The sequence below is a fragment of the Natrix helvetica genome (genome assembly GCF_964273705.1).
Source record: "Natrix helvetica genome assembly, chromosome: 2".
Lineage (NCBI taxonomy): Eukaryota > Metazoa > Chordata > Lepidosauria > Squamata > Natricidae > Natrix > Natrix helvetica.
This window is the reverse complement of record NC_138552.1, coordinates 52,600,205-52,615,484: the sequence shown is the minus strand read 5'-3', so window position 1 is coordinate 52,615,484 and position 15,280 is coordinate 52,600,205. Positions and strand designations below refer to the sequence as shown.

The 15,280-nt window shown below is 35.8% G+C and overlaps 1 protein-coding gene across 1 annotated transcript in view; it reads left to right on the top strand.

Moving 5' to 3' along the window:
• Window positions 1-15,280, top strand: part of MCC (MCC regulator of WNT signaling pathway) — a 217,727-nt gene that overhangs the window by 188,809 nt on the left and 13,638 nt on the right. Inside the window, exons 13-17 of the mRNA XM_081943823.1 lie at window positions 1,086-1,186; window positions 2,947-3,130; window positions 13,374-13,608; window positions 13,875-14,081; window positions 15,148-15,245. Of these exons, the coding sequence (XP_081799949.1) occupies window positions 1,086-1,186; window positions 2,947-3,130; window positions 13,374-13,608; window positions 13,875-14,081; window positions 15,148-15,245 (825 nt within the window). The remainder of the gene's footprint in view (window positions 1-1,085; window positions 1,187-2,946; window positions 3,131-13,373; window positions 13,609-13,874; window positions 14,082-15,147; window positions 15,246-15,280) is intronic.

Genomic DNA, 15,280 nt, shown 5'->3' with positions numbered 1-15,280 from the left:
TTCAAGTCTACAGACTTATACGATAGGCTTGGAAGGGAGCTTGGACAATTTCTAATCGAAGCCTCGTCCCAGGGCAGGAATTTTCAAACCGTTCCAGACAAATAGATGACAACCTTTGTTTGAAAACTGTCAGTTACAGTTCCATAGGGCAAGTTGTTCCACTATTTAATAGCTCTCACAGCTGGGAATTAGTCTATTTCAAATTTGTATCTTTGGTTTGATGGATTGTCAGTTCATATGACAATATGGCTACTAAAGGAAAGTGACATATATTTGTATTTAGCACTTCTTTGGTTCATGCTTATACCTTAAAACTCCAACTTATTTCCACATGAAGGCTTAACGAAGTATCTAAATGTTATTTTTAAGAACAATTTAGTGAAACACATAAATGTTTATCAAGCTGCTAATAAAAGGAATCCGTGTTTGTTATTATCCATGTTAAAAATCCAAAATATTTTTGGCACTGAATATGTCTTCAGGGAAGTTCTTTATCAGCTATTGAGGCTGTTCTTTGTTCAAGCCAAGGAAAGACATAATAAAAGAAATGCTTCAAAATATTTATAAATAAAAATATATTTTTTTAAATGCTTCAAGGAAAGAGTTTCTGCCCCTCTAATTCTTATTCATCCAATTCAACTGTCCCATATTTTGCCCTGGGATGCTTGATATGCTATAGGACATGTGGAGGAAAAAAGCACATGGCTTAGTTTAATCTAAACTATACTAAAAGTAGATTTTTAGAACTGATGTGGGGATGGCTTCCAGGAAAAAAATAGTGTCTGTCTTAAACCTCTAATGAAACCTAGGAAAGTTGTTCTATAACTTCATAATATCTGAGTTAAAGGTTTCTATTCTACAATCAAAAGTTTACTGTGAATTTTATTCATGCAGTTCTGCTTATGTTATTTATGTTCTTCTTCTGTTACTTGTGTGAATTATTCAGGTTTTTATTTAGGAACATAGAGATCACCAATGACATCACCATACTTGCTATTTTCCCACTCAACAGAGTGAGGATTTAAGTAGATTAATTTCCCCCATCAAGTACACATGCACTGATTCAGTCTTTTTCCTCTCCTCAGTGAACAGTGCATTGAAGCCTATGAGCTGTTGCTAGCATTGGCTGAAAGTGAACAGTCTCTCATTCTTGGACAATTCAGAGCTGCAGGTGTTGGGTCTGTCGGTAAGTGTTCATTGAATCAATTTTCCTCTAATAATCCAATTTGTACTATATTTGCTATACATCATCCTTAAAGGGAACGTTACAATAATGAATTATCTCATGGCTACCTGTGTGCTTGTTACAACCACCAAGTACAGTTTTAACAAATGATTCCATTTGGAGCTAAATACAGAATGCAAGAAAAAGTGCTTTGAACAATAGCTCATCTTGATATAGGGTTATAAGATGGAAATCCATAAACAATCACATCAACAATTGATTGAGGAGGTTAATTATTTTATCTAGGTGCTTAGTAATTTAAAAATGCTATTTTTCATCCAATTTGTTTCTCAAAATTAGAAATCTACTGGAGTATTTCAGAGCATGGAAACAGCATGTTTGAAGATTTAATTCATCACCTTGGTATCTCCACAGTGAACAACATGTTATATGGAAGTTTTTAAAGATCAAATGATCATCTGATTTCAGTGCTACAAGACAAATAAATTTCTGTCCTTTGTTTTAGCATATTGGAATTAATTATTCACAGTCACCGTGGAGAGTTCCACTATGAATCTTTTCTTCTAAATTGAAAACAAGTTTCTTTAGAAAACAACATATTTATTTATTTTAAAATCTATTTAGAACAATAGCTTTAAGAAGCCAAAGTTAATTCTTATTTCTTATAAAATGAAAAATAGTTTTGACAAAAGCTACTCAAAAGAAATAAAAATTATATATTTTGTGATTTACATAATAAAAACTATACAAACTATAACATGTCCAAGTAGAAAACATTATTCGCGACTCATAGAAAATCAGGACTGAACAAAAATAATCTGCTTCTAATCAAGGAGAAAACCAATCTACAACTAAGGAGAAATTTCCTGACAGTTAGAACAATTAATCAGTTGAAGTCCACACGTTTTAAAGTTGCCAAGTTTGGAGATGCCCTGATCTAGAGCCATATGGGATGCTAAAGCAGGGGATTAGGGCTCTCCATACTTCCAAAAGCACTCATTGGAATTTATTGTCAGTATGGGGTCTGTAAAAACTGTTTCAAAACCTTTGATCTTTCTTTCCTGTAACCCCTTCTGAGTGGATTTGAAAGTCTTCAGTCTTGTTGAAATATCCAAACATTCAGCTTCAGGTTTTTCATATTCATCTTTGTATCATTTAATGCATAGGTTACATAAAATGTGCATTTCATATGAAATATCAGGCGTGTCTGTCACTATTTCTCCAATTAAATCCGTAGATATTTTATTTTAAATTGTACAGTGACATCCTTTTAGAACATAGTATAAACTTTTTTAATATATAGAATAAAAACAATAAAATGATTAACCAAATCAGCAGAATACAAAATAATAATGATGATTGGAAGCTATGAAACCATCTGTATTTCGGGTAGTACAAAAAAATTAGGAGAGTCTGGATAGAGATAGAGAGCCTTTATGGCTGTGATTCAGTTCTTGTAGAATCCCATTTAAATCATGATACAGCTTTAGTTTTTCTTCAGCTCTTATTGTTCCTAAAAAGATGTTACATGAGAGCAAGAACAGAGGATGAAAGACTCACTCTGTGTAGATTGTGTGTGGAGAGTTCATATTTGTACCACTGCCAATTTCACCTCTTTCTAAGCCCAATTATTTTTGAAATCCATTACATGCTAACGTCCTCATCGGAACATAGAAGTTTGCTTAAAAGCACATTGACTCACATTAATGCTTCTGAACTGCTCCAGTATTATGTTGTTCTGATCATTTGCTTGTGAACAGGGGATCAAACAGGGGATGAAAGCATCACCCAGATGCTTAAAAGAGCCCATGACTGTAGGAAAACAGCTGAGAATGCAGCCAAAGCCCTGTTGATGAAATTGGACGGGAGCTGTGGGGGAGCCTATGCAGTTACTGGCTGTAGTGTACAGCCCTGGGAGAGTCTTTCTTCCAACAGTCATACCAGGTAATTATGGCATATTAGCATGGTTAATCTCCAATCATTTGATTTTCTGAATGAATTAGAGGTTGTTTTGGAGGGTTTTTTGCATTAGCTAGCCATCCTCCTGCAACCTGTTCAATAATATTGCTGTCCCTAATAAATTATTACAGGGTGATCTCAATCTGTTACTGGATTCTGTTCCAATTTTTAGTAGGCTGTTTTAAATATATATTTGTGGAGATTTATTGTATTTGAAATTAATCTATTTCATAAACATCATTTATTTTGATAATTTCTCTGCTACTTCTTAATTTTCAATGTCTTCCCACTGAAACTTAAAGTACATATTACTAGTTCAATGATATTATATGAAGTACCCTTTGTAAACAAATTACTAGTCTACATAGACAGATTACCCATCTAGAATCTCTAATCTGTGCTCTCCAAGCAGAAATTAGATGTCCAATTCGGCCATTCCACTCTATGGAGATGCCACGCTATCAGCCCCCCCTACCGCAAAGATCCTGCAGGAGAAGAGCAGTCTGGACAACCGTGGGATCTGGCAGGGTGAGAGCTGTGAACCATAAACACAAAGCTTTTGCTGTGACCCAGCATAACAGATATAGCGCCCTTGCTGACCCTAATGGGGACACTAAAGAGACAGGCCAAGGTAGTTGTGATAATGATGACTCAAATAAGCAGGGGATCCTGGTCCAAAATGAAGAACTTACTTCGAAAAGGCATAATGGGGAACCAGGTATCACACATCAGTCGCACAAGAAGAACAAGGTATGCAAAAAGAGAAGTCACCTTCTGGTTGGTGATTCAATCATAAGGGATGTAAATTTAGGAAAAGATATGGAGGTTTTAAAAGAGGTCAGGTGTCTGCCAGGTGCTACTGCCAGCAGAGACAAGAGGCGTATTCTTAAGATCGTCAAGAATGCAAGTAAGGACTGTGATATTGCTGCTATTATACATCTTGGCACAAATGTTCTGTCCCAAAAGATGTACTTTCTGTGAAGAATGATTTCCAGAGTTTGGGGTATGAACTTAGTAGTATAGGTTGTAGGCTTATCTTTTCAGAGGTTTTACCAGTATATAAGGAACAAAAAGGGAAGGGCCAGTGTGTAGCAGAGTTTAATGTGTGGCTAAAGGAGTGGTGTAAAAGGGAAGGCTTTGGTTTTATTAGTCAGGATGTCTGCAGCTGGTCCAATGAAAAACTGTACAAAAGAGATGTTTTGCACCCATCCAAGAAAGGGACTGAGTTACTTGGCATTAAATTCACAGATTTTCTGGATAAACATTTAAACTGAACAGTGGGGACAGAGAATTAATTGATACAGAACATTTCTGTCCCCAGCAATCTAAAATTCATAGGATTATCAGTGCATGTAATACAGGTGTTTGTGCGGATAAGATTATCACTCTCGCTGTCAAGCAAAACCAAGCATTTAATAGTGAGTGCCATAACATGTGCATGAATCATACAAGTGACAAGAAAATAGGGGCAGTCAGGCATAACGCATGTTATGTAGACAGTAAACACAGGGTCAATCAAAATGGACTCAAATGTCTATACACCAATACACAGAGTATGAGGAATAAACAGGGCGAATTAGAAATTCAAGTAAAAGAGGGCAGATATGATATTGTTGCCATTACAGAAACTTGGTGGGATGAAATCGACAAATGGAACATACAGCTAGAAGAATTTAAATTATTTAAAAGAAATAGACCAAATAAAAGAGGAAGTGGAGTTGTACTATATATAAGAAATAATTACCTCTCTACAGAAATAAAGCACAACAATGATGAGAACTATCTTGAATGCATTTGGGTCAATATTAAAGGTTGGGGGGAAATGACATTGCCATAGGTCTATACTACAGGCCACCCAACCAAGCAGAGGAAGTAGATGAACTTTTTGCTAGTCAGCTGACTAAGGTATGTAGGAAGCACACCACAATAGTAATGGGGGATTTTAACTACCCTGACATCAACTGGGAAACAAACTCTGCACCAAGTGGAAGATCCAACAGGTTCCTAGCAAACCTAGCAGACAACTTTGTTTTCCAAAAAGTAGAGAAGGGAACAAGGGGATCAGCCATATTGGACTTAATTCTCACTAACAGAGAGGAAATGATAGAAGGTGTTGAAGCCACAGGAATCCTAGGGGCAAATGTCCATGCAATATTGGAATTCAACATTATGCAAACACAAGTAGTAGAACAAAATGAAACTAGAATCTTGGACTTTAAGAGAGCTAATTTCAATAAACTTAGAGAGAGTTTGGGAAACATTCCATGGATGAGAATCCTCAAGGGGAAAACAACTTAAGAAGCTTGGGAAATTTTGAAAAATGAGATAACAAAGAACAATACCAATGAAGAAAAAAAATAACAGCTCCCAAAAGAAACCAGCATGGCTGCATAAAGAACTCTCTGACAAATTGAAAGACAAAAAAGATAAGTATAAAAAGTGGAAAGAGGGGGGGGGGACATAACTAAGGCAGAATATCAGCAAATATCCTGAGCATGTAAAGATGAAGTGAGGAAAGCTAAGGCTCACAATGAAGAAAGGCTTGCCACAAAAGTAAAAAAATAACAAAAAAAGCTTCTTCCAACATGTTAAAAACAAGAAAAAAGTTAAGGAAACAATTGGTCCATTGCTGGGAGAAAGTGGCAAGAAGGTGACAAGCAACAGGGAGAAAGCAGAACTATTTAACTCATGTTTTGCATCTGTCTTTACACAAAGGGATAAAACAGTCCAACCTATCAAAAACAGCACCACAAAAATCAGATTAGGAACACAAGTTGAAATAGGGAAGAAAATGGTAAGTGAGCACCTGTCTATCCTAGACGAGTTCAAATCACCAGGACCAGATGGATTACACCCCAGGGTTCTGAAGGAACTGGCAGTCGAGATCTCAGAACCACTGAACTATATCGAACTACCAGAGGACTAGAAAAGAGCTGATGTGGTTCCCATCTTCAAAAAAAGGGAAAAAAACAGATCCAGGAAACTACAGACCTATCAGCCTGACCTCAATACCAGGAAATATTCCGGAAAAGATAATCAAGCAACGAATTAGCGAACACCTAGAAGCAAGCAAAGTAATAGCTAAAAGCCAACATGGGTTTGTCAAAAAAAAGATCATGCCAGACTAATCTTATTGCATTCTTCGATAATGTGACAAAATTAGTGGACCAGAGGAATGCCGTCGATATAGTTTACTTGGACTTCAGTAAGGCATTTGATAAGGCAGACCATAACCTACTACTAGATAAAGTAGAATAATGTGGGTTAGACAGCATCACCACCAGATGGATTCGTAACTAGCTGACCAAACGCACTCAACGTGTAGTCCTCAATGGAACTGCATCTTCATGAAGGGAGGTATGCAGTGGAGTACCCCAAGGCTCTGTTTTGGGCCCAGTACTCTTCAACATCTTCATCAATGATTTGGATGAGGGAATAAATGGGGAACTCATCAAATTTGCAGATGACACCAAGCTGGCAGGAATAGCCAACACTCCAGAAAATAGGCTAAAGATACAGAAGAATCTTGACAAACTTGAACATTGGGCACTATCTAATAAAATGAAATTCAATGGTGAAAAGAGTAAGGTTCTACATTTAGGCAACAAAAACGAAATGCACAGGTACAGTATAGGTGGTACCTTGCTCAACAGTAGTAACTGTGAAAGGGATCTTGGAGTCCTAGTGGACAACCATTTAAATATGAGCCAGCAGTGTGCAGCAGCTGCCAAAAAAGCCAACACAGTTCTAGGTTACATAAACAGAGGGATAGAATCAAGATCACGTGAAGTGTTAATACCACTTTATAATGCCTTGGTAAGGCCACACTTGGAATATTGCATTCAGTTTTGGTCACCACGATGTAGAAAAGATGTGCAGATTCTAGAAAGAGTGCAGAGAAGAGCAACAAAGATGATTAGGGGACTGGAGACTAAAACATATGAAGAAAGGTTGCAGGAACTGGGTATGTCTAGTTTAATAGAAAGAAGGACTGGGGGAGACATGATAGCAGTGTTCCAATATCTCAGGGGTTGCCACAAAGAAGAGGGATTCAAACTATTCTCCAAAGCACCTGAGGGTAGAACAAGAAGCAATGGGTGGAAACTAATCAAGGAGAGAAGCAACTTAGAACTGAGGAGAAATTTCCTGACAGTTAGAACAATTAATCAGTGGAACAGCTTGCCTCCAGAAGTTGTGACTGCTCCAACGCTGGAAGTCTTTAAGAAGATGTTGGATAGCCATTTGTCCGAAAAGGTATAGGGTTTCCTGCCTAGGCAGGGGGTTGGACTAGAAGACCTCCAAGATCCCTTCCAACTCTCCTATTGTATTGTATTGTATTGTATTGAACTTGCAGAACTTCAATGAGTAAGAATCTGATTTCTCCAAGTTCCTTGTTAAGTACATAAATGAAGTCATTCAATGTAATTCCATTTGATGTTAAAAAATGTAATGCAATATGTGGGGTCAGTTTGACATTTAGAATTGAATATACAAATATAACTTATTTGCTAATCCTCTGCACCTAGAGAACAAGTTATTACAATGTGGATTGGTGAGTTTGGATATGTAAGAGGATTTAATCATTTTATTTAGCTATTACATCTACGCACCTTCCTTGGAAATGCTTTGGCAACATCCAAAAGTCCTTCTGGATGATTTCTTGCTAAAACACAGTACAATTTTCGGGATTGAACTGTACAACCACAGAACTGTATAAAAGATTGAAGCTCATAGATTCTCTGTGACAAACAGTGTACAGTGATACTCCAAATGTTCGCTATAATTCGTTTGCAAATTCTGTGAAGGAAATGGAAGAGCTTTTCTCCTTGGAAAAGACTTTTCATGTCAATGTGAATAATTTCTTCTGCTGTTTGAGACCCCTTAAAACGGGATTTGTAATTGAAGTGTTGACCTGGGCTTAACTTTGGCATCAAAAATGAGCTGCTGAATGTCAGATTGCCTAGCACATTACTGGGAACAAATGCTCAGGCAACCACTGGGGACAAGGAGGTTAAAGGCGATAAAAGGGAGCATTTGCAATAAAATGGGAAAAAGCAGCACACAGGCTGCTCTTACTAGGCAGTAAATAAAATTAATAGCTAGAATTTCAATTTGCAGCCTCCCAGTCAGACTGCCTATTCCTTTGTGAAAAGAGAAATACATCTCTGGTAGATGAAGAAGTAATAAGCGTTTTAAAGACAAAAGCTCAGCATCAAAGCATGTTTCTAAGACGCACAATTGATTGAACTTGGAGGAAAAGTAAGACACCAGAGGGAAAGAGTTAGGGTTACTTGATATGTAAACACAATAATATCAGAACATTAAAGTCTATTTGTAGCCTAAACTTGCAGGGACAAGAGGTTATTTTGTCAGATAAATATGGATTCTAATCCATATTATCTCTCATTCATGCTGTATTTAATCTATTTGAAATATTTCTTCCTAGAGATTATTAAAACCATCCCTTGGAAATTGCTAGATATATAATATTAGAATACTAATTACAACCTAATCCTTCTGTTGAAAAGGAATTAATTTATCTAATTTCATTCAGAGGAACCCAGTCTTCTGCATGCCAGGCCCTGAACTCTTCAGACCTGAGATATATTTAATTTAAGTTATTGGAAGAGTGGTATTCTAATACTTTTGTGCCGCTCATGTAATTCAAGTTGATTCTTAACTTCAGCATCTTGTGGAGGACATGTCATTCTTTCTCAGTCAAACAATCTTACACTCTTGTTGTGTGAATAAAGTGAAGAGAAATCCCCATTTAAACACCTTGAACTGCTGCAGAAAGGGTTGGAATAAAAAGCTAGAAAGTGAATATGTACATTGTTTATAAGTACCATTGATACATGAGATGGCATTTAGGTAATGTAGAAGAACCTAAAAGAGCCATCAGCAAAATGACTCTTGAAACTTTCTGCAATTCCAAATTCATTTTGATACAGCAGTGTACTCAAATAGTTAGATATCCTAAAAGATACCTCATAGTACATGACCATTCACAAAAATTGTAATGATTTTCTTCTAACCCATACTTACCTACAACCATCTGCTCTCTCATGAAGTTTAAGGACAGAATGTTGTCACTTCCAAACTTCATATTTACTAGTCTCTCCTACTTGATCAACATTAGACTATAAATGCAGCAAAGCTTATTAATTTAAGGAACATTATTCATATCCCAAGCATATTTATGCTCTAGATTCTATGGAAAGGATCATATGATCAAAATATTGTTTCACGGTGTTCTTTGCAACTGTAGCCAGTGTTTTTTTACATTTGTTTTACAAATATGGATCCGTTCAGCCTCTTATGTCTTATTAAATTTATTTTTAAATTTAGAGTTGTCTCCATTACATCTCTCCCATAAAAGCATGCCTTAACAAGTATGGAAATAAGCATAAGGTATAATTGGTTAATAGACTAATCCAAATTTAAAATGTGGGTTTGAGTCGATTAAAGCCATATTTAGAATTTATATTTATAAAACATGTTGAAAACATCTGTTGTAAATATACTTTCTTCTTCATTATTTGTTTCAGTTAAGGAATCTATGGAGTTCAGAGTAGAATAAAAATCTGAATCTATCCTTTGCTGATGGTTAGGATACAAATGCAACCTTGTATTGATTTTTAAAGCCTGAACAGAAATTGTTTAGCTCTGATATATGCACTATGATATATTAGATTAAAAGCATGATGATATATTTAGAAGCTTTCTATATTTGTGACTATTTAAGAGATGGAAAACACTTGCAGTGTATGCTACTCTTAGACAATTTCAAGCTACATTTATTGAATTAACCTAATTGGCTTGAATTAGAGCAGCCTCTAGGTGTTCTATAGATAAAATCTGTAAACTTTACCACTTGAAGGAAAGCCAGTTAAATTGCAGTGACTAGAACAGAGACAATATAGGCAGATTAAGCGTCATTAATAGAAAAGTGGCACAATCCAAAATCACTGAAGTTATTGGAGAGTTATTGCCTGTCTTTAAAAAAACATCACATTATAAGCTCTGATCTGTAGTCTATTCTAAAAAAAACAAATGTAGGAGCACCCTGGTGTACTTAACCCCATAAGAAGGCAGTCACATTCTTCTAGTATGAAATACAGTTAGTAATATTGCAGTATTTTCTACACTGTATATATGGATTAAAAATGCAAGGAATAGGAAAACACCACAAGGGCTCTTGTGTAGGCACCACTGTTTTCTGCTACACAGAATCTGAAATTAATATCTCAGCGGATAATGATTGAATCAAGTTCCTCCCATCCCCAGTTCTGCTGCTGGGATTAAAACTCAATTACAGGATTGTTAAACTCTTACATTTAAACACAGATATAAGAATATAAAACCAGAATACAGAACATTATGAGAGAAGTATCCAGGCTACATTTGTAATAGGCATGTATGCATGGCCTAAGGCTTAAATTGGTTTGATTGATGAAATTAATGCCCCATCTATCTCATTGTATAAGTGATTCTGAGTGGCTTATAAGTTAAAACACCATTAAAATCCTTATGGAAATATGCAAGTTTTAAGAAGTTGCTCAAATTTTTAATCCAACTTGGTTATTTTTACATATTCCTGGGCATTTAGACTATATTTTTGTCTATTGATAGTTGTGATGCGTAGACACATAATACAATAGGTTTACTTTCCTAGTGATCCATTTAACTGAAATGTAAAAGTTCAGTTATTCTCGTAAGTTTTCTACCACATCCGATCTGCACAAGCATGACAAGATAATCTCAGAATTGATGATTATGTATCTTGTATATGCAAATTTATTGACTTTTAAAATGTGCTATAAATGGAATTTAATTACCAAATATATGGTAATTGTCAGTGATTAATAGTTCGGTGCTTCTAAAGGAAGATTTCTAGCATTGCTAGTAATAGCTCATCTTCTGTAAGCTAAAAGCAGAAATCCACCCAATTCCAGTGGACTCCAGTATGGTTGAAGGCATATCATTGGGCAGAGCTAGGATTTTCCTAGGTGTTGATGATAGAGGTCTTTTTAAAAGGTATGTTAAATATAACTTCGGTTTTTCACTATAGTATCTCAAAATGGCAAGAAACCATACTACAAGTTTTCAGATGTTTTAGTTGGATATGATAATAGATTTTATGAAGACCTAAATATGAGATCCAAAGGAACACTTTTGAGCATAAACGATCTATTAAGTTTTCAGAAAGTTTTATGGAATGTGATATTAATTGGGCATGGGGCTTCTCTGTTCTTTTGATATCTCTCTTCCTCCCTCTCCCCCCCCCTCTATGAAAAGTTTCAGAAACTTTTGAGGAAAATCAGAGGCGTTCAAGCCTATATATTTTTAAAGAGAAAGTACAGTTGTAGGCAAAAATGTGGATATTCCTGATCAAATAGTATTTCAATTACTTCCTGAGCCAGTTGTTATTCAATGGGGTTCAAACCCTCTACTGAGAATTGAATACACATACCTTTGCATTTAGTTGACATTATTTCTATTTAAAGATGTTAAAAAGTATTGACAGAAAGGTCTGAATTTCTGCATGCCATAATCATAGTTTTCTTACTTTAAATCTGTAGACAATAGCATATAAACAGTGAACTTGCAGAAAGTTGATGTTAACTTTGTACTGTAGTTGTGTCCCCTTTATTCACCTCAAGATTGGTTGAAGTATATAGGAGCCTAAAATTCTGCATAAAACTCCATATCTATACCCAAAGGTGCTTTTCAAAAGGCACTGAAAAGACACTAAAGAACCTTGAAAAAGCTTCTTGGAAGAGGAGTGAAACCATGGAAAAACAAAGAAAACCCCGTTGCCTTTTGAAAAACACCTTTGGGTAGTGGTATATTAACCATTAAGCAGACTAAGTACATGCTTAGGGCACCAGGGCCAAAAGGGGCACAACAAAGTTGAGATAGAAAAAAAAAAACAATGAAGATTTGTACAGTTTGTGCAAAGGAGGAGCACCAAGATGTGTAAATGCTTAGGGCACTAGTGAGCTTTAATCCACCACTACCTTTGAGACAACCATGATTGGGATGTCTGATAATCTTCATAGACATGCATATTTACACCATTCTCAATTATCAATGAAGGCAAAGGGAATTTTAAAATAAATAAATAAATTGATTTGTTAGCTCACTGGTGAAATTTGGAGGATATGATGTTACTACATGGAAAGAATAGCTCAGGGAGTTCTTTGTACTTTGCCAATACTTTCTGTAACTTCTAGGATAAACATGCTTGGAAATCTTTAGAAGACTGGCAAGCTGTTTATTTGATAACTTCTTTAAAATATAAAGACAATTTTGAGTTTAATGGAATGAAAAAGAGACTATAAAGTCATGTTAAGTATGGCTACAGAAACTATTCATGTGGTAAGTCTATCTTTTTTCTCTTTGTCTAAAATGGATGGAAGAATATTGCAGCCCAATGCAGAAAATGATTTATTCCCTTGCTGATAACTGAGATCATCCAGCATTCCAGACAGGCAGAGCTAATGGATGACTTAACCCTTACCCATCAGCTGATTACAGGTCCTCAGGAGACAACATAGTTTCTGCACAAGCTTGTAGAAAATGTGGAATTGTTTCTGTCTCTTTTTGGTGACAGTATAATTATGTTTAACAGTGAATGTTAAGGAATGAATAGAAGAATCACAATTAACCTCTACAAATCTTTTTTCTTGGATGACTAGAAAGGCAAATAACAGAGAAATAACAGCTATCTAGAAATTCTGGAACATATAAACATTTATTTATAATCATAACATGCACAATCAGGATAAGATTGTTTGAGTGTTCTAATTTGAGATAATACTGCATAAAAATTGACAGTGGGCTTATATAGCTAAAGGCAGGATATAAATAAAATAATAAATTACAATTATAAAATGTGAAAATCAAATATTTCTGGCTTTAGATCATAGCGGAGTACAGGTCATACTGATTATAGCATGTAGTTAAAGATGACGAAGTGGTAAACTGCTTGGTTTCCCTTTTGGCAAATATTCTATCAAGCCCACTTTTGTGTAATCTAACTTAAAAAATCATTCCAAAAATCTTAAACCATCAATTAAGTTATTAATTGACTCTTAGCACTGTTTTACTGAAAAAGCAATTTATCAATATCTATAGTACACAGATACATGTTTTTGTTATTTTTTTATTTTTATGCACACATTAGACATATTTTCCTAAATGTGTTTTCCCTTTTTTTTCTAAGTACTACTAGTTCAACAGCAAGCAGCTGTGATACAGAGTTCACAAAGGAGGATGAGCAGAGATTGAAGGACTACATCCAACAGCTAAAAAATGATAGAGCAGCTATTAAATTAACCATGCTGGAGCTGGAGAGTATCCATATTGACCCCCTCAGTTATGATGTCAAGCCTCGTGGAGACAGCCAAAGATTGGATCTAGAAAACGCTGTACTTATGCAGGAACTCATGGCAATGAAGGTATTTTATGTAATGATGTATCAGGCAAGGCAATCTTGATATCTTGATTTTAATCTATAGCTGCAATATTTTTATGTAAGATCAGTTTATTTTTAAACAACAATTCAACCCAGTGAACTATAGAACACAAAATAGACATATGCTTTGTACCTAAGATTAGGAAGAACACATCTTATCAGATACGGAATACTGCATAACTGCTAGTTATGCAGATCATTCTGTTGATCTGACCTACTACGCTGATATTCTGCTGTCTCCCCCAACAGGAAGAAATGGCAGAGCTGAAAGCACAGCTGTACTTGCTAGAAAAAGAGAAGAAAGCTCTCGAGTTGAAGCTGAGCAGTCGAGAAGCTCAGGAACAAGCATATCTGGTCCACATTGAGCACCTAAAGTCAGAAGTAGAAGAGCAAAAAGAACAGAGAATGAGATCGCTGAGCTCAACTAGTAGCAGCAACAAAGACAAGTCAAGTAGGGTGAGTTACTGTCATACAGGTAGTCCTTGACTTACAATCATTTGTTTAGTGGCTGTTCAAAGCTGTTTCAACAGCACTGAAAAACGGGACTGATGACCGTTTTTCACACTTACAATCATTGCAGCAAGCCCATGGTCACATGATCAAAGTTTGGGCACTTGGCAACTGGCATGTTCTTATGGTAGTTGCACTGTCCTGGGATATTGTGATCACCATTTGTAACCTTCCCAGCTGGCTTCAAACAAGAAAAGTCAATGGGAAAGCCAGATTAGTTTTACAATTATATGATTCACTTAATAATGCCAGTGATTTGATTAACAACTGTCGTATAAGAAAGGTCATAAAATGGGGCACAACTTACTTAACAATTATCTTGCTTAGCAATGGAAATGTTGGGATCAGTTGTGGATGTGAGTCGAGGACTCCCTGTATATATTTGGATGGTAAGAGATAGGCTTATTCAAATTTGTTCCAAATCAATTATCAAATGCTTGAAGGGGGAAGAAATTTTGTTCTTGAAAACTGTAGGTAATATTGCATCAATCCTTTTGCTGCAATGGTTGCTAATTCATTATGGATCAATTTAAAGTTGTATCTTTGCTCTTTTAGTATGGGGAACTACCTATATCCATATGCAGCTATGCATATTTATAAGATCAACATTGGAAGTTTGCTTACCAACGCACTTCCAAGGTGCATAAAACTCAGTACTAACAATAGGAGCTTTTCTCTGCTAGTCCCTATTTTGTGATATTACTTCCCTATAGTACATGGAGGATTTTGTGCATGCTATCTTTAAGAGGATTTAAATCAATTTGTGTTGTCTTTTAAGTTTTAAAGGCATTTGTGGATAGGTATTTTGAAAGCTCTTACTATTTTATTACATTTTTTTGGGTACGTGCTATGCTGTTTTTATTTGGAAAGACTGTGTCCTTGAAAGAGGTTAAAATGGAGCCCAGTGACTGATAGCCTGATAATAAAGATATGTTTTTATGATTACTATAAACTTTAAAATGTGCCTGGATTTATGCAAGGTAATCCTACCTTGTCTTGGTTTAATTTGCAGGAGTGCACAGATGGCACATCAGCATCATTAACACTAACTGAGCTCAAATCTTGCAATGAAAGTGAGCTGACTACAGAATTGGCAAATGCCCTCAGACGGTAAGCGAGATGTGTTCTCCCCCCCCCTACCTTTG